The 18,525-nt window shown below is 44.3% G+C and overlaps 1 protein-coding gene across 5 annotated transcripts in view; it reads left to right on the top strand.

Moving 5' to 3' along the window:
• The window catches only part of letm1 (leucine zipper-EF-hand containing transmembrane protein 1), a 34,299-nt gene extending 16,329 nt beyond the window's left edge, over positions 1–17,970 (top strand). The window contains exons 4-15 of one of the 5 annotated variants that reach the window (XM_088637924.1): positions 2,850–2,993; positions 4,257–4,394; positions 5,473–5,676; positions 5,796–5,915; positions 6,217–6,348; positions 6,967–7,134; positions 7,495–7,647; positions 8,702–8,734; positions 10,875–11,009; positions 11,685–11,878; positions 13,265–13,421; positions 14,231–17,970. In XM_088637924.1, coding sequence (XP_088494050.1) covers positions 2,850–2,993; positions 4,257–4,394; positions 5,473–5,676; positions 5,796–5,915; positions 6,217–6,348; positions 6,967–7,134; positions 7,495–7,647; positions 8,702–8,734; positions 10,875–11,009; positions 11,685–11,878; positions 13,265–13,421; positions 14,231–14,383 — 1,731 coding nt within the window. In that variant the 3' untranslated portion in view covers positions 14,384–17,970. Of the gene's footprint in view, positions 1–2,849; positions 2,994–4,256; positions 4,395–5,472; positions 5,677–5,795; positions 5,916–6,216; positions 6,349–6,966; positions 7,135–7,491; positions 7,648–8,701; positions 8,735–10,874; positions 11,010–11,684; positions 11,879–13,264; positions 13,422–14,230 lie in introns of all 5 variants that reach the window. The other 4 variants (XM_088637917.1, XM_088637935.1, XM_088637945.1 and 1 more) reach the window with 4 other exon arrangements.
• Positions 17,971–18,525: the final 555 nt, after the last annotated feature.

The raw sequence follows: 18,525 nt of genomic DNA on the forward strand, positions 1-18,525 counted from the left end.
TTTATAGGTAAAAGTTTTTTGTTTTTTCCCTGCTTGGTGTTCATTTCAATCTTATCCAGTTGCCCTGTTTCATTTCCTTTTAACATGGAAGCAAGAAGCATTTACACTTCTTGTTTTATTCCTATAGCTTCTTTTTTTTTGTATTCATGGATGTAATAGAGGGACAACATGTTTAAAAATAAAAACTACAGGGGCAGCTTTCATTCATTCAGGCCTGCGAAGGGAAACAATGACAGTGCGAATGGCGGTTTTCACAGAAAGCAGAACCAATTAGTTTTCCACACTTGTCTTGTTTTTTTGTTTGAAGCTAATATATCAATGCTTTAAAAGGCTCATTATTTAAAAATGTGTGCCTTGGTGTGAAATTTTTATCTCTGTGTGGTCCACAATGGCGTGTTGTCCTTCAGAAGTCCTGAGCCGGCCTAGAGCTCACTGAACTGACTGCTTGAGCTGTAACCAGTAGGCCTGGCTCTGCCTTGCAGTCCTCCCAAGTTCCCCTTCCTGTGCCTGTTATTATCTGAGCTCTGTAGCGTGCTTTCACCACAGGGAGAGTCCGCTTGCTGGGCTGGGCTGACCCAGTTGTGCGCTTGCTCTGTTACGGGCAGCCTTTGAGAAAGCTCTGCAGAGATAAAGTGCATATGCGCACACACGGGAACAGAGGCAGAAGCCTGATTTTTATGTATTTTAAAACTGACAAACTAGATTTTTAAAGTGCCCGTCTGATGAAACATGGAAAAAAAAAGCTGAACGTAGCAGCTTGTAGCTCTGTAAAAGAGCTGTTTGGAACACAAACTTTGCCTCAAGCCCATGTATATAACTATATTGCAGTAGTTCTCTTCTGAAAAGAGAAGAAAGAAAACACAACACTTCGGCTGTGGAGCCTTCTTCGGGTGACATGGAATAAACCTATTGTTCTGTTACTCTGTTGCCTCTGAGACGTCGACGGTCTTTTCTGGTAGCATCTGCTGCCCCCTGGCGGGGAAAATAATGAGCTGCTGTTAAAATGGAAAGTTCAGTGGAGTTGTAGATGTAATATATACCGTTTTCTCTTCTGCACGGTCAGTTTCAGTTGCTGAATACACTGAACCACTGCTGCTTGAAAATGAAAAGAAATGAGTCACGAAAGGGTTGTTGTGGTATGAAAATGCATTCTGCAATGGTTTTCCTCTCTTGCTAATGGTATAAAGCTCCAGAGTAAGCCATGCTTAAGAGTTATTCTTCAAGCCTTAAAACCTTTTTTGCTCTTTATTTTAGTCATTTTTAGCATTTTAGAAGAATGTGGTTTCCTGTTATGACATTATTACTATGTTTATCTATTTATGACTATCTATTTTGTGATATTAATGTATTTGATAGACACTTTGTGACTTAGCATTTGTACTCCTTTTACATTTTACTGAAGTGAAGAGCCCTTTGCCTCAGGGAATGACTATACTGAGATTTGATCCTACATCCCTCTGAATGCAATTCCAATTCCCTAACCACTGCTGCACCTTGGTTTGGCAATGAAAGCAGTGATAAAATATTTGCTTCATGGTGAAAGTCAAGCTTTCCTTCCAGAAACGGAGAAGTACAGTACTGCTTGATCCTAATCATTTTCCTTCAGCTTTGGGTTTGCTGAGTGCAATACAGAGCTTTGACAGCATTGCTCTCACTCACAACAACTTTTAATGAGCGTTTTGAATATTTATTATGTGCCTTTAGGGCTTTGTGCAGAACTATTTTTGATTCTACCCATATAAAACACACAGGAGCTCAAGAGCTCCTTTGCTTTAAGTCAGTGGTTCTCGAACCACTTGGACCAAGTACCACCCCTGATCGAACCAAAGCATCCAAGTACCACCTGCAAGTCATCTTCTCACAGGAAGCACAGAATATCTCAATGACCAGCAGGAGTGAATGCGCACACAAACCCACACACACATATCATAACAATAGCACTGGAGTGACACTGGTCCTTATGGTGGACTTGTGCTGCTTCAGAACTTTGTTTCCTTTGAAAAAAATCAGCACACTTATCCTTCAAGAGCGTGGTAAAGTGGCGCCTCAGATGTGCTGGCTTCATGCTCTCGTTGCTGAGAATCTCACGGCACACGACACGCTCTTGGCTCTCGGCTCTCGGCTCTCCCTCCGTCCCGGTGTAAGTAAATCATTTGGATCGTACCGCCTTGTAGCCGTTTTCTGTCGCTTGCTAACACTAGTAATGCTGTCTGTTCAGCAGAGCTGGTGTCAGTGGCCGACGTATAGTCCTCCTCGTTCTCAACGGGTGTGCGTGATCTATCGGAGCTTGGCGCCTACTCCTTTCAGCCCTGACATAATACATGATTTTTGCGAGGCATTCATTTTCAATCACTTGTTCTCTTGGCGAATGTGGTGCTATGCTGTGTCTCTGAAAGCTCAAATGGAGTATGAGCACTCAAGTATTAGCGCACGCTGTATCCACGTAGCAAAGTACGTAGGCTGCGTATTTGACACACAAACTAATTCGATTAAAATAGAAAATATGAAAACCCGTCTCAAGCTTTCTGAAACCGAATAAGTAAATTACAGATGAAAAAATGAGCATAATTTTGAATCATTCAATTTTTAATTCCCAATTTTTCAGTGCACACAACACATTTCCAGGGTCATTTGGCGTACCACAGTTTGAGAACCACTGCTTAAAGTGATTTATTTGTCCAGGCAGTTCAGGTTTCGAAATGCAAAACCTAGTTGAGCTTCAGTGATTAAAATCCACAGGGTTGATCGTGAGCCAAAGTGCTTCTGGTCTGAGCTGCAGCCGGTGTGAGGCGCAGTGAGGATGTTCTCTTGCTGAGCACCTCCCTGACACTCCCCTGTTTCCCCCTCAGTTCCTCAGGACCTGCGCCGATGTCTTCCGGCTCGTTCCTTTCCTGGTCTTCATCATCGTCCCCTTCATGGAGTTTCTGCTGCCCGTCGCTCTCAAGCTCTTCCCCAACATGCTGCCTTCAACGTTTGAGACGCAGTCCAAGAAGGTAGGGGAGCAAGGCGACCTTCCGCGCCCAGTGATGAGCCAGTCAGCCGAAATACCACGTGTTCGTCCAGTGTGTGAAAAGCCAGACAGCCAGGCCAGGCCAGTCCAGTCCAGTTCATTGTCATGTGCACAAGTGCAATGAAATGCGTATTTGCATGTATGCTCCAAAACAAAGAATACAAAGACCAAAAACATAAACACAGAACAGCAGCAGGAACAACATCAAGTTAAATAACGTACGTTTTAGGAAAAAAAAAACACATCAGGATGAGCCAGTGGTAGGGGTAGAGGTCAGTAAGATACGATAAGATCACTTTAGTAGCCATATTCAATTTCTTGCATTAGGAATTTGTCTTTTCGCATACCCCAGCTTGCTCACCATGAGACACAGACACAGACAGCTCCTCTGTAATCTGACAGCTTGTGGGAAGAAACTGTCTCTGAACCTGGACGTACGTGCCTTTAAGGGGAGAACGTGCAGATCCCACACAAAAGGTTGAATTATACCAGAGTTGAATGATGCCAACCCCAGAGGTTTGTGGCCACCACACTAGCTGCACCGCCACTGTGCCGCCCCTCACAGTAAGCCTCGCAATCCTGTTTCATTGGCTCGCTGTTTCCCACCATTGACTGCATTTGTTGCAAATTTGTTTCATTTCTTATGCGACTTTGTTGTCCCAATACTTTTAGACGACACCATATATGTACGTTTCAAAGCTAAAGTTGTGGAAGATGTTCGAAAATAAATGAGTTTCTTAAAAAGATAACGTGAGCAGTGTACATCTTTCATCAAAGATGGGGGAAAAAAATCATGTGTCGATGCCAAGAAATTGCAATACGACTTTCACAAACCTAAGGACTCTCACGATCTCATCAGTGGCTATATACTGGAATGGTCTGGACCGAAGGAATAGCTTTAAGAGGATGTCAAGCAGACGGCAAACATTTTTCGGAAGAGTGTCTCTAATACAGAAGTACGTGGTTTTCCAGCCACATGCTTGACTTTCCAATTTGATTTTAAAGCAAGACAGTGTGTGTGTGGGGGGGTGTTGTTACAGGGGCAAATGTTCTTCAGTTGTTGAAAAGGTAGCACCAGTAAATGAGAGTGCATGAGTAACATGGTATGTGAAAAAGAATTGGGCAGTATCGTTTTATTTTCAGACGTTCAAGAAAACGTTTCAGTCACAGTGTGCCTGGCAGAGGAGCTCTTCAGGTAAGTGACTGAGGGACTGTGTAACGATTTTTACCTGCTGCCCTGTCTCAGGAGGAAAGATTAAAGAAGGAGCTGAGACTGAAGCTGGAGATGGCCAAGTTTCTTCAGGACACCATCGAGGAGATCGCCTTGCGGAACAAGGCCTCCAAAGGAAACGTCACCGCGGAGTTCTCCACCTTCTTCCAGAAGGTACAGCAACCACGGCCCCCTTTCAGAACGTTTATATTCCGTTTCAGCATAAAAGGGTAGAAATGGTAACCAGTGTGTCTAAAAGTTCAGTACTCATCTACTACACTAAATGCACAGTAATCTTCACTCATTTCGTTTATGAGTATTAATAAATGATGAAAACTCCAGCTCCAGAGAAATTTGACTCATTACGTACCTCTCTGTGCAAAATGGAACCCTGTGCTAGTTTCAGCCCTACTGCTCAGTAAACTGCAAAGCTGACAGTTCTTTTGTAAATCTCGCTTTCTTACCTGCCCCTGTTTGGAATTCGAGTCAAGAGTCAGAGAGTTAGAAAAAAAAAAACATCTTTTGGTATTATATCTAAACGCACGTTTGCCATTATGAAGATTCGCTCTAGAAGAGACCGCAGGTGCCCTCTTGTGGTCTCGCTGAGAATTGCAACTTTACAGGAATTTTAGTCTGCTGACACGAAAGCTGAGGTTGTTTTCAGCGTGAGCAGTTGGTGGTCTGAATTCAGCTGCCTCACATCCGGCTTCCACCAGACCCCCTTTTAATAGGTAATACTTCATACTGTCTAGACAGACATACACAAGGACATAAAAACAGGGGAACCATATAAGATTTTTAAGGCTTAAGAAAATAACTTTCTATTTTATTTAAAAGACAAACTGGGCGGCAAACCTCTCTGTAAATTTAGCTCATTTATAGCTGTGAACAGCAAATGTCATGCAGCATAATTATATGAAGCTAAATTTAGCAATAGACTGATACTCCCCGGTTTCAGGGTTCAATGAGGAAATTAGTTGAGTGCCTCATGCATATAAGAACAGGATTAAGGTTACAAACAAGAAGAGGCCATTTGGCTGATGTATTTCATTTATCCAAGGATGTCATCTGGCTGTTTTGTGAAGGATGCCAGGGTGACGTGGCTGGGTAGCCTGTTCCATCCTCTTGAGTAAGGAAATGCCACATGTGTGAAACAAGTCCTTACCACCCCCCACCCCCGCAGTGTTGTGATATTTTGGAATGAGAAGATCTGACTGAAGGTTCTGTTCCTGTTTTTTTGTTTTTGCCCCAGATCAGAAACTCTGGGGAGAGGCCCAGCAACGAGGAGATCATTCGCTTCTCCAAGCTGTTTGAGGACGAGCTGACCCTGGACAATCTGACGCGGCCCCAGCTGGTGGCGCTGTGCAAGCTGCTGGAGCTGCAGTCCATCGGCACCAACAACTTCCTGCGGTTCCAGATCATCATGAAGCTCCGATCCATCCGCGCCGACGACAAGGCCAGTACTGCTGCCCCCCCGGGGCTCTCGCAGGCGCCCTCTGTGCCCGATGGGCTGTAGATCTCGGAGATCAGTCGCCCGCGGCCCAGGCTGAAGGCGCCCTGTGCTTGTCTTTGCAGCTGATCGCAGAGGAGGGGGTCGACAGCCTGAGCGTGACCGAGCTGCAGTCGGCCTGTCGCTCCCGGGGGATGAGGGCGCTGGGCGTGACGGAGGAGCGGCTCCAGGAGCAGCTCAAGCAGGTGGGACTTCTCCCGGTCGGAACGGCGCGGCTCTCCCACCCTGCAGCGCTCCTGCAGGCTCCAGAGGGGGCCGCAGTGTTAGGCTGCCCGGACGTCCTCATGCGTTTATCACAGGGATTTTTCCATCCTGCATTATGTCACGTACCCCTCCTCAAGTCCAGACTGGGGAATGTAAGTGTTTGAAAGGGAATGGCTGGAAAATGAAAAGCACCTGTCCTGCAGGTAAGTGGGAGTGTGAAGCCAGGGGGGCGGACCTGAGTTTTCTGTGGAGGATGCTGATGGGAATCTCTGCTCTTGGCAGTGGCTGGAGCTGCACCTGAACCAGCAGATCCCTACCTCCCTGCTCCTGCTGACCAGGGCCATGTACCTCCCGGACACGCTGTCGCCTGCGGATCAGCTCAAGACCACCCTGCAGGCCCTGCCCGAGATTGTGGTATGTGTCCTGAGCGCAGAGCCGTGCGGAAGGCCGAGCTTTGTCTGAGTTTGTCGGTGGCGGGTGTTATCAGGTATGCGCCAGCGGTAGACAGATAGTGATAGTGATAGTGGCGAATTGATCAGAGCTTCTCATCTGGTTGTTTCTTGACGGAGGCCAGGGTATCAACTTCAACAACATGACTAGGTAGCTCGTTCCCCTCTCACACAGCCCTTGGTGTAAAGAAGTGCCTTCTGTCCTGTATGTGTTTGACGTTCATCTCATTAACATTTTCTTTTGCAATAACGCGGCGGTCCTGAATGTAACCGTAAATCCTGTGAAGACAGTGGCTCCCCGATTTGGCCTTGCAGGCGTTTGTCATGGTATTAGACTCGTTTTATTGAGTGTGACTTCTCGCATATTCTGCGACCTTTGACAAGGCCTGTTTGACATGAGTCATGTGCAATGAGAAACAGCTCACTGGATGTCAGACTGCAGTTATAGGCTGTGTTTCCAGTTGTACACCTCCAGCGTGTACAGCAGATACAGCTCAGGTAGCTCTAGAGTGAATTGTAGTGGTTGAGCAGTGCTGCTGGTGAAGAGGGTGGGTGACCGGAGGTCTCTTGCCGGCTCTCTCAGGCCAAGGAGGCTCGGGTGAAGGTGGCAGAGGTGGAGTGCTACGAGGTGGACAACAAGACCAAGCTGGAGAACACGCTGGAAGAAGAGGCCGCCATCAGGAAGGAGAACCAGGAGCGCGAGCAGGAGCGGCTGGCGGATGCCGCAGAGAAGGCCAAGGAAGAGCTGCAGGTGGGCGCGGGCGTAGGGGGGCTTGGCGGGGGGGCAGGAGCGGGGTCTCGTATGACATCACTGTCCCCACACTTCTCACATAAATCCCCGACTTGTGCACGAGTCCTGGGAAGCTCAGACCTTTTTCAAACATGCTTTTGCTATAATGGTTTACCTTTTAGAGGCTAAATCTAGTAAATTAAAAATGCGTGAGGAGGAAAAAGGGGGTTTCATTTTCCATTCATGTGTAGGCCTGTGACCTAGCGTCACTTGGTCAAATACTGGGGCGCCTCCTCGTGTGAGGGATGGCGTGTCCCCGTGCGCCCCGAGGGGTGTAGAGCTGTGTGCTGACGGGAGGCCGCCCTGTCCCCTCCACAGAAGGACGTGGACTCGGCGGTGGAGATGGAGGCGGCTGCCGTCGATGTGAAAAAAGGGCAGACAGGCGTGGACATGGAGCAGGAGCTCGCCAGCATCGACCTGGCCATTCACTCGGAAACCCTGAAGGACACGGCCCCCGTCCTGGAGGGGATTAAGGTAGGAACCGAACGTCCTGCGCCAAAAGCATCATCCTCTTCCTCTACACTCTGCAGACTTCCTTACATGGCCGATCTCTCTGTGACGAGATCAGTTCTCAACTTCCCCTTGTGCACGCCAAACATGCTATGAAAGTGTCTTCTCGCTGTTGCATTACAAGCACACTAAGCTATAGTAGAATCATGTTTTGTATCAAACGTCGTTTTTCTTTAGAAGAGCCTAAACAGCTTTAAGAGTTGACTTTGTCTCGGAATTGTCCTGAAGGACTGAGTGCCAAGGGTGTCCTCCTGCCTCCTGTCAGTGTAGCTAGCTGGCATTACTTCTAGGTCATGCATCTGCCAGGTCCCTTGGAATGACCACCTGGAGTCACCACAATGCAGACGACTGCTGAAAGAATAGCACTGATGCCATGTCTTCTGTCTTGATGTATGCTGCAATGTAGTCTGAATCTGTTACTTTCTGCTATTTCAGCCAAAAGAAAGTTGTGAGTGTATCTGCTGTGACGTCGTCTTTGCTTTCCCTAAATTCATCTGGGAGCAGTGCTGACAGAATAACACCAGGGGCTGTTTTCCTTTCTTTCTGGTTAACCTTCCGGACGTGAGTTTCTTTGCACAGGGAGCCACAGGAATGGAGTCATTAAACACTCGTCACAGCTACCTTTCCCAACCGCTTCATTTTGAAGCCTCTTGGTTGGTGCCACACCTGTTTTTATTTTATTTTTAAGGACACCCTTGATTTCCCGAGTAACCAAGAAAAGTAGTAATGGTAATCAGTTGCAAAATGGAAAGTTCCCAGCCTTTACAGTCTTCTGAGAATGTTAAAGGTGAATTTCTTGGGTTAAAGTGGGTGTTAGTTAACCTTTAAAAAAGCTCTCAGAAGCCAGCGCTAATTCCAGTTATCCCAGTTGAAATGTTTGCCTTTGGTTTATGTCATGGCCCATTTTCATCACAGTAAAGTGATGGTTTGGGTTTCTATTTCTGCGACACACTCGTCGGTTTGTCGAAGACAGTCATTCCAGGCGTGTGTTTTCTGTGTGTTTTCCCATGCTGCACAGTTTGAGCAATGGCAGAAGTTTCTTCTCATCCAGGTTAGAGGCTTGCTTTCCCTTCCACCCCTCCCGGTCTTCTGGTGTGTGTTGTGCCGGGGCGTGGGGACCCCTCGTGTGTGTGAGAACCGTTTACCTTTTTGGTTCGAAATCCATGTGGATGTTGCCAGAGGCGTTTTGGCTGACAGGCACCTGCCCAGCCTCTCTCCAGCCTGGTCCCCCCAGAACCATTATCCTGAGGCATCATGAATCGGACTTGCCTTTTCTGTTTTTGCAGGCATGCTGGATGTAGTGTTTGAAGTCCTTCGAGCAGCAGTATGTGTCACTCCCAGCTTGTAAAACGTCTCTTGTATTTGCTGAAGGCAACTGTTTATGCTGAGATAAGTGTAAGGGAGAAGTGAGTCAAGAGTGCCCTAGTGTCTACCACCCTCATGCACACTGTAAAGTCAACACAGTTGCTCATGTCCTGAGTTGATAAAGTAACTATGAGCAGCACACAGAGTTCTCACCCCACCTCTCCCCTGTGCTTCATTTTGTGGGCTTGCTCATTTTGAAGTTATCTGGACTTTATAGACGGCGCACCAAAGCAGAACTGTTAACAGTAATATCTTATTGTTAAAAGTGTTTTTGAGTTTAATGTGCTCCTTAAAAAACTGACACGAAAAGATAACATCTCTTTGTATGACCTTTAATCCAATTCCTGTTATTACTCGAAACATACAGACAGCTACGTTCTGCATTATTTTTGCTTATACGTATAGCTACAATAAGAAATATACCAGTCTGCTGTTTTCAAGTATCTAAATTCAAATTTGTTCCTCCTTTTTCATTTTGCCCTGTTAAAAATAGATGCAAGCAAACATCTGCTACTTTCAGTTAATGCCCTGCCTGTTATAGAGCTCATTTTGACTGCTGTCCTAAGGAAAATATTTGAGGCAGGATGTTGTGTTTTTAAATTTAAGGATCTGTTTAAAAAAGAAACATTTTTAATGTTGGTCACTCAGATTTGTTACTGTTTATCAGAATGTGCAAATACATTGGCACCAAAGATAAACATTCAGGGCTTAAGACAAACCATTTCTCAGTCCTCATTTCCTTGACCGAAGAACCGTGGCATTCACTGCTTGGGTCTGCAGACGTGCCATTTCTAAACTTTGGTTTCTTCTTTAAACATGTACTGTTTGTTGACAGTTCGGTAAAGAGGCTGTTTTTCCTATTGCAGGACATTAATGTGCAGTAAAAGCTAGCATAATAAAGCCGAATTCACTCCTGGCTCCAATGTTGTAGAGCTCTGTGTGAAGCACATTAACAGCTCTTTTAGAAGTACTTCAGCAGCATTAAATGTGGCTCCTGATGGAGCAAGCTGAATTTGAATAAATAATCCGTGGAAGATTAATCCCTCAATTAACTTAAGCCTGGAAAGATACGATACCTATGACAATGTGCCTCTTGTCCTCTGCTGTGGCCTTCTGAGTCCGACAGGAACCCCTGATCACCCAGCCATTTAATGAATTTCACACTTGTTCAGATGGTCTGGGTTAGAAATGGAAACAAATTTTTTTTTCGAGAAAAAGTGTTTTTAAGAACCATTGTCTCTATTGATTGGGTGAATCTAGAATAGAAAGCTAATGAAGATGGGTTTATTTTCCCCAGCTCCCCCAATCTCCCAGCTATTGTTCATTTTTAAATTCCACCAGACTGCTTTGTTAAGAATCACAGCACATCCTTAAAAGTGGTTTGCTTTTGCCTTTCCAGTTGTGTGTCAGAGCAGCACACTCAAGCAACAAAAGCAGCTTTTCAATGTTTCTTTTTCAAAAATGAAAGACTCTTCTGCTGTATTTATGTGGCTTGTAGAAATATCCATTGTTGTGTGCTTGTATCCCCTGTGGTGATTTGACATGGTCCTGCCCAGGTTTTCTCCATTAAACAGAACATTTGTGTGCGTCTCAAATGTAAAACTGAGCTGTAGGTGCACAATTATATTTGCTGAAGTGTACCATTTTAAATATTGCAAATATTCCTAATAAGTGTAAAATAAGCACGAGAGTGTCCCCATATGTTTGAAACACGTCAATATAAATGTGTACAGTGTGAACGAGCACACTATCTGCAGCAGTGTGTACTGTATGTAATTATGGAGGATTGTGCCTGACTGCTCAGTTTGTGCTTTTTCTGTGGTCAGGGAGAGGAAATTACCAAAGAGGAGATTGACATGCTGAGCGACGCTTGCACCAAGCTGAAAGAACAGAAGAAGCTGCTCACCAAAGAGAAGGGGGAGCTGGAGGAGCTGAAGGATGATATCCAGGAGTACAATGAGGTAATGGCACACCAGCGCCAGTGTAAAAAACCCAAACCGTCTTTGATCTCAGACTAGTTCAGAGTTCCCCACCCTGGATGGCCAGGGTGGTCAGATGTGAGTGTTTATAGTGGTGCTAGTGGCTTAGCTGGGCTGAATGATCCTTAAGAGGTGTTATGCAGAAAATTAATAATACAGCTTTATTCAGAAATGTGTTGTTCAAATGAGACGTTTGTAGGCATGATACAGTTCAAAGTTTATTGAATTTAAATAGTGGATATCCTCAGTGCTGGGCTTTCCAGTTTGTGACAACATATCAGAACTGGAATTTCTCTGGTTCTGTGAAACCTGTCACATATGTGATGGACATGAAGTCATGCACACTGACTAGTGTGTACTGACAGATGCATTAACACGTGGTGAAAATTAGCCCACTGCAAGTATGAGATTTAGATGACCATATCATATTAAAAAGGTATCTCCCCCGTGTGCGGTCACAGGGTTCATAGCCGCAAGCCAAGACATGAAAAACACACACTATTTCTAATCGGTTGGTTATAAGAGAAAATATTGATTGTTCTACATTTATTAGGCAAAGGTTAAATTCCAAACCACTGTCTTCCGTGCTTGGGCAGAGATTTGAGTAAACAGAGTGAGACTTTCTCATACCCCTTTGCTTTGCCCACTGTCATGTAGGACCTGGAGGAGATTAAGAAGGAGCTGTCCAAGACTGGCCAGGAGACGGTTGTACAGGAGTCCAAGGCCAGCAAGCGCCTCTCAAAGAGAGTGAACCGCATGATCGGGCGTATCGACAAAATCATCTCGGAGCTGGAGACCGATGTGAAAGAGCTGGATGGGCAGATGGATAACGAGACCACTCCTCCTATTGGGTAAGTGCCTCATTCTGGCCAAAGCCAGATTTCTCCCAGCCCATCTCTGCCTAAGTCGCCATGGTGCTTGCTGTGAAATATCCTGCAGTGTTGTGTTTCTGCTGTCTACAGTAAAATGGTGGTGGAAGCAACTGATCCAGCTGATCCAGAGGTTATCAATAATAGGGGTTCCCAATCTTTCAGCATTTGAAACTTGCTTAGAATTGTACAGTATTTCTAGGTTTTCAGAGATGCACTGAAGCACTTAACAGCAAGAATACAAATCTAATTAGTGCAAAGAGTATGTTGTTTTTTTTAAAGTTGTCTTTCAATTTCTGCATTGCCAACATCCAGTCTCTTGGTTTGGTGCCTTTTTTATTTTGACAAAAAAAATAAAACAGTGTATCATTCTTCATCATTCTCCTTTTAACATTAAATTCAAATATCAGTACAAATATTATTGCTACACCTGAAGACACCTCACCTACACTCTTCACTTACAGTACTGTATATTTAAAGGGCAGGATTGCCACCTTCTAGTCTGATCTCATCAAATCTCACGTACTAGCAACCCTGTGCTGCAAGTCATATAGATGGACCAATAGGTGCCTCTCTTCCCGCTAAATCAAAATTGACAAAAATGCAATACCCCAGTTCAGTCGAACAGTCACTAGGGACTCTGTGCTGTAATTCATGTGATGTCATGTTCAACCCAGATCTGCCTGCTTGGTCATTGCAGATCTCCTGGCATTGTTTCTAGGAGTAGATGTGTTAACCCTGGTGTTGCGGCTGTCTTCCTCTTGATTGGCAAATGAATGAGCTCACTCGTCTACCTGACCCGCTGTTATCCTGGCAGTGCTGCACGTCAGAGGCGCATGAAGGGGGTCCCCCCCTCTGTGTAAGGGGCTTTGGGATCCTTTGTGATAGGAAGTGCAATATAAATGCAATTCATTATCATAAAATTGGAATCTGTAGTTGTTATTTGAAGAATTACATGCAAATTCACTGTTAAGTGCAAGGCTGAGTCAGTGATGTTTTTTTTATAAAATGATTTCTGCGACAATTAAGATCTCAAACCAGCTGATGCTGATCGTGGTTTTGATTTTGAATTTGGTGTTTGTGTACTATCAGTTTCATAATTTTTTTTGTGGAGATAGTTTGTTGAGTTGTTTTTCTGCTTCCCCTTTATAATTTCTGGGTTTTTTTCCCAAATCATTTAACACTTAACCCTTCATCAGCTGGAGGTTCTTGCAAGGCTGAAATATATAGAGCAGTCCGCGTTATTTGAGATTTGGATGCAGGATGAAACGGAGCCCTGGCGTGTAGCCTTTTGCACGCTCCTCGCTGTGAGCCAGTCCACCACCATCTTGCTTCCTGTCAGGCCTAGTAACCGTTTCCTGTATGCAGCATTTACTTCGCCTGTAGGGAGAACCTCATCAGCATCCACGAGCTCATCGGCGTCATGCGGCAGATCCAGAATATCCCCGAGCACAAGCTGCAGAGCATCGCCGTCGCGCTGGACGAGAACAAAGATGGCAAGATCGACATCGACGACGTCCTCAAGGTAACACCGTCCCCCTGCTGCCTTGCCGGAAGAAGGAGCTCCCCTGTGACTCCCCCAGACTGAGGAGCGCTGGTGTGGTGCTCTGTCTTCCCTGAGGGGAACGTAAGCTCCTTCACAATGTCCGAACAGAGCACTGAAATGCTCCCCTCCTGAAGAGGGAATTTATTCTGATACTAGCATGTGCTATTTAGATAATACTAGTACTTCTTTAAACTGGGTTTACAGCTACCCAGCCCGAAGACAACCCAAATGAGCCGGATTTCTCTCATCTCTTTAATAGATCTGGTGCTTTTATGTGTTATAATGTTCTCTCCACATTGCAGCTGGATGGACATACTTCAGGCAGCATTGCTGTATTTTTGCCTCTCAGTCTCTAGGATGGTAACAAAAGAAAAAGGGAGCCTTTTGGCTCAGTGTGCGCAGTGATTGGTAGTGCGTTTGATCTAAGAATGTTTTTTTGGTATTTAAAAAAAATTCTAGAGATTGATTCTTGAATGTTTTGCTCCTGTAACCAAGCACCTACTTCTTGCTTTGAAAAGTGTCACCGGTCTAGAATATCCTTTAATTACAGGCGTGAAATTTGCTCTTCAAATCAAGACAGGATCTCTTATTTCAAACATTTTTAAATGATTCCTTTACGTTTTGTCTGCTTTGCCAGAAATGTGTATGATTTTCTTCTCATTGCTTGTGTGGAAACCCAGTGAGGGTCAGGCCTTCCTCAGATTTTAGACTCTTTACCCAGAAGGACGAAGTTTGCCTCTGTCAGATTTCCTATTATCCAAGCCCCTGTTGACCTGTGTCTGCCGCAGGTGGTGGAGCTGATTGACAAGGAGGACGTCGATATCTCGACCGACCAGGTGGCAGAGATCATGGTGATGCTGCAGAAGGAGGAGAGGCTGGTGGAGAAGGAGAAGGCCAAGGAGAAGGCCGAGAAGGAGCAGGCAGCTGAAGTTCAAAACTGACCCGACCCACAGGCCCCCACGGCCCACCGCAGCGCCGAGGCCGGCTGGCAAAGCACCCGCCCTCGACATTTTTATGACCACCGATGTTTTCGTGTTTTCAGGAGAGCTGGGGACTTCATTCTCAACAGGGGAGAGCAGGCCTTCCTTGAGTTTTCGGAAAAAGAGCCCCCGGTTTTTCAGAAATGAAAAAAGTAGTAAAACAAAGCTATTTTATTCTGTTCTGGTCAGTCTGAAATTGATTGTTGACGGTTGGAAATATATTTTTTTCTTTTCTGAAAAAACAAATGCAGCAATGGTTGATGACGAACTGTGTACTCATCGCACACCTGAACAAAAAAAGAGGAAAAAAAGATATTAATGAAATTGAAAGTATTATTTAAGTTAATTCAATTTACCTTTCATTTTAATGAAGAAATGTCATTATAAAACACTTTGAAATGCATAAAAAGTGCATCTCAGTGCACACATAAATAGTTCTCATTGCTACCATTCCAGAGGCATGGGAGTAGTGATTTATTTCCCAAAATGTATTTTTATTTTTAATATTAAGCAGGTATTTGCTTTGTAATCAATTAAATTATTATATTGAATGTTTTCTTGTGATGTGGGAGGTCTTCTGAATAGCACTGCCTTGTACTCCAAGATTAAGACTTGCTAATATTTAAAAATTAATTCAATTAAAATTAAACAAATGTAATGGGATCAAAACTGATAATAGGACGCAGTATTTGCAATGTTTTTGTTTTTTCTTGTTAGCACTGAATGTTTAAAAAATTCAAAACAAACTGATAGTGCTTGTTGCCTGTGTATGATCACTCTATACTGTACTCGGAGAGTACAAACTCCTTCCTTGTGTATTTGACAGCATTAGTCTGTATTATGATTCAATGAAATCTGAGTTGTTTCTTTGGGTTCATGCTTATTACATTATTACAGTTGAAAAGTGTTTATTTTTTAGATGATGGCTTATTAAACCCATGAATTATGAAAAGACCCATATCACTGAGGAGATAGTTGTGGATGTATGGCATGTCCCAAACCAGGACAAAACAATTCATGAAGATCTTTTGTGAAGATTCCTTAAAGAGGCCACATGTTAGCTGGTCAGGCACACATTAGCAGTGCTTTTAACTCAGTTGTTGCTGTGCACAGAGCATTTGTTTCAGGATATACTGTAATGTAATTTCTGTATGTGCCTTTGCATGGGGGTGTAACTACAAAGGTAGGTCAGTATGTAGAGTGAAATTATTCATCAAGTGGACTTTGCTGGAGGGGAGATCCGTTCTGTCTTTCAGCACAGTCCCTTTGCCTGTCCACACACCCTTCCGCTGTTGCCAGTTCCTGGATGCTCCCGAGTCACTGCTGTGCGGTTCTGAACAGAGCTGCGCTCTTGGCCTCACCATGGATGGGGGTGCGTTGTCATGGTGCAGGATGACCCCAGTGACCCAGTGGGAGAGTGCCTTACTGTGTCCTGTGTGCGTTACTGGCTGAGTCTGTTGCTCTTGTGCCAGGTGATAAGAACACCTTCCTGATCCCAGAATACAACAGCTTTTCTGCTGCTGGTGGCGATGGGGGCTTCCGTTGCAGAGATACCCCGTTACTTCTGGGGTGGCACAGAGAAACAAATGGTCCATGCATGTGACAAAAAATCACTGCCTTCTTCCTACTGCTGGAGGAGGTTTCCTGCCTGTTTGCCAGGGAGCGTGCCTGACACCGCTGCTGAATGAGTGTCTGCTGACCCCCTCGCTCTTGTGCAGGGGCAGCCATCTTTGCAGCCTGACCACTGGCACCGCATACAGGAAGCAGGGAATTCAGCGAATGACTCTCACTTCCCATTTCCATATCGGAATGCAATTGTTTTACACAAGTGGACGGGTAGTGGCAGAAAAAAAAGTTATTGGTTAATTGGTTTATCCTCTTACAGTTATGAAAGAATGAATAGAATTCCATGTACAGAATTGACAAGAAAGGGAAGCATGCGGATTGTGGCCAGCTAATAATTAAAGGGAAAATGAGCAGCGTTTTGAGTAGGGTGGGGGAAATGAAGGCCTGAATTAAATGTTCAGAAGATACAGCGCATCTCAGACAATCGGCTGACTTGAGACTGAAGTGCCCTGTTTGATCTTGACTTGCAGGTCATTTCTGTGTTATCTGATCTGGTTTTCTTTGCATGTGTGAGAGAAATAGTACAAGTGCTAACAGAACAGTTGTTGAGAAAAGGCACTCGCTGATAAGAGACAATATCACTCTTAATCAGTGAAAGATAAGGTTGTGTGAAAAAATGCTACTGACCCCTTCAGAAGTAATAGTAGTAACAGGTGTGCAAATGCATACTTTAAGCAGTTGTATTGGGAGCTGCGTAAGTCCAAAAGGAACCGACTCACTTTTTGTGTCTAAATGTGCTTACAAAATACCCAGTGGTTTCAGGTATTTGCACACCTGCTGTACAGTCAATTTGTGGAGCTTCTGTATTTGTAAAATCCGTAGAGTAGTACATTCTAGTGGTACGTACCTGATGCTTTTGATTTGCTTAAGAGGTTTGTTTCTATGGGTTTTTGTTCTCGGTCTTTGGCGATTGCCTAAGAAAATTTGTCTGATGATCTTCCTGTCTGAACTGAACTATGTGCAACATCTTGCATTGTGGTGTCATATCTCTTCTGATTATTCTGACTGCTTTTCTTAAATATTTGCAGTCCTGTTGCCGAAATCTTCAGTGCTACTAGATATAAGCTAAACACAATAAAAAGCCTATGGATAATTGCACTATGAAATTATATTCAGCTTTTTAAGATTTGATTTGTTACTCAGGTAGAAATATTGTCGGCAGCTCTCATGAGGGCACACAGCAGTGTGCGAATTGAAATGGAAAACACTATGCCGTGGCTGTATGCAAGCTGAAGATGACATTTTGTACTGTACGTCTGAAATAAGGGGCACAAGTATGTAAAAGCTATAGGTTATAGCAAGCCTTGAGAGGTTAAGTTGGTTTTAAGACTGACCTATATAAGGATGTGTTTTGCAACATCAAACTGGAATGTGTTTTTCTTGTCTTTTAATGTAATCACTCAGTGTTCACCAGCTCCTGTGTGTGGAAAATGTTTTTTTTTTCAAGTCTGCTTGAAGTATCAGCATACTTCAGAAGATGGCAACACTAGATGCCTTTCAGATGCATTTCTGTGTGTGGTGGCAAAAGCAGCATCCTTCTGCAGTAGGTGAGAGCAGACCTGTAGGCACTGCAATTCAGAAAGGCGGAAGGGTTATAGGAAAGCGGTTTATATTGAACATTTGGACATCGTTTGGCCCTGGGTAAGTCCAAGTGTGCTAGTATAAAGTGCTTGAGAAATATAAGTAATGACCATAAATATGCTTGAGGTTTGAATCTGGTTGCAAATTCTAAAAGGTGAATGCATTTGAATTTAAAGTAGTAGTGTTTTGTTTTAAAGCAAGCAATATAAAGGGTTCAGATGCATCCAGTAAAAAAAGCGGGTGTATTCTCTAATAACTAAACTCATCTGTTCCGTATGTTTCATGTTTTGTTCCTCATGTTTGGCCTCATATACTTATTAAACCATTTGCCTTGTCCTGGAGTATATTGCTTTTACTTAACGGCCCTCAGACATTTGCTGCGTCTCTGATACTGCAGTTGTCGGTCTGTGCTCGCGGCGGCTCTCAGCCACCTTGTGCAGTGCTGCAGGAGGGGCTGGTGGGAGCTGAGGTCCCTGGCAGGTTTGCATCGTTGTTGTGATAGATCAAAGAATCGTAAATATTTGCAAATGAAGAAATAAAGAGCTAACAGTTAAAAGAAAAGATTTGCATCGTGGGAGAAATGCCCACCTTCTCCCGGCATGATTGGTGCCCAATGTAAAGCTAAACCTGGACAGATAACACTACAGAATAGCAAGGACCGGGAGTAGGTATTTTTTTTTAAGTCATTAAAGATGAAGAATGTAAGTTACAGCATCAGAATGGAAATACTTTAGCTTTACCCTGCTACAGATTGTGGAGAAGGTGCACTGTACCGTGGTCTCCGAGAGGTTTTTTCTGCAAGACACGTTTCAAAAGCCGTAGTTCCATAACTCTCCAGATTTATTTTTCACTAGGAAAAGCCTTCTTAAAGCATAATACAGCTTCAGGCTCATAGG

Source organism: Lepisosteus platostomus, chromosome 1 (genome assembly GCF_059453375.1).
Source record: "Lepisosteus platostomus isolate fLepPlt1 chromosome 1, fLepPlt1.hap1, whole genome shotgun sequence".
In the NCBI taxonomy this organism is placed as follows: Eukaryota; Metazoa; Chordata; class Actinopteri; order Semionotiformes; family Lepisosteidae; genus Lepisosteus; species Lepisosteus platostomus.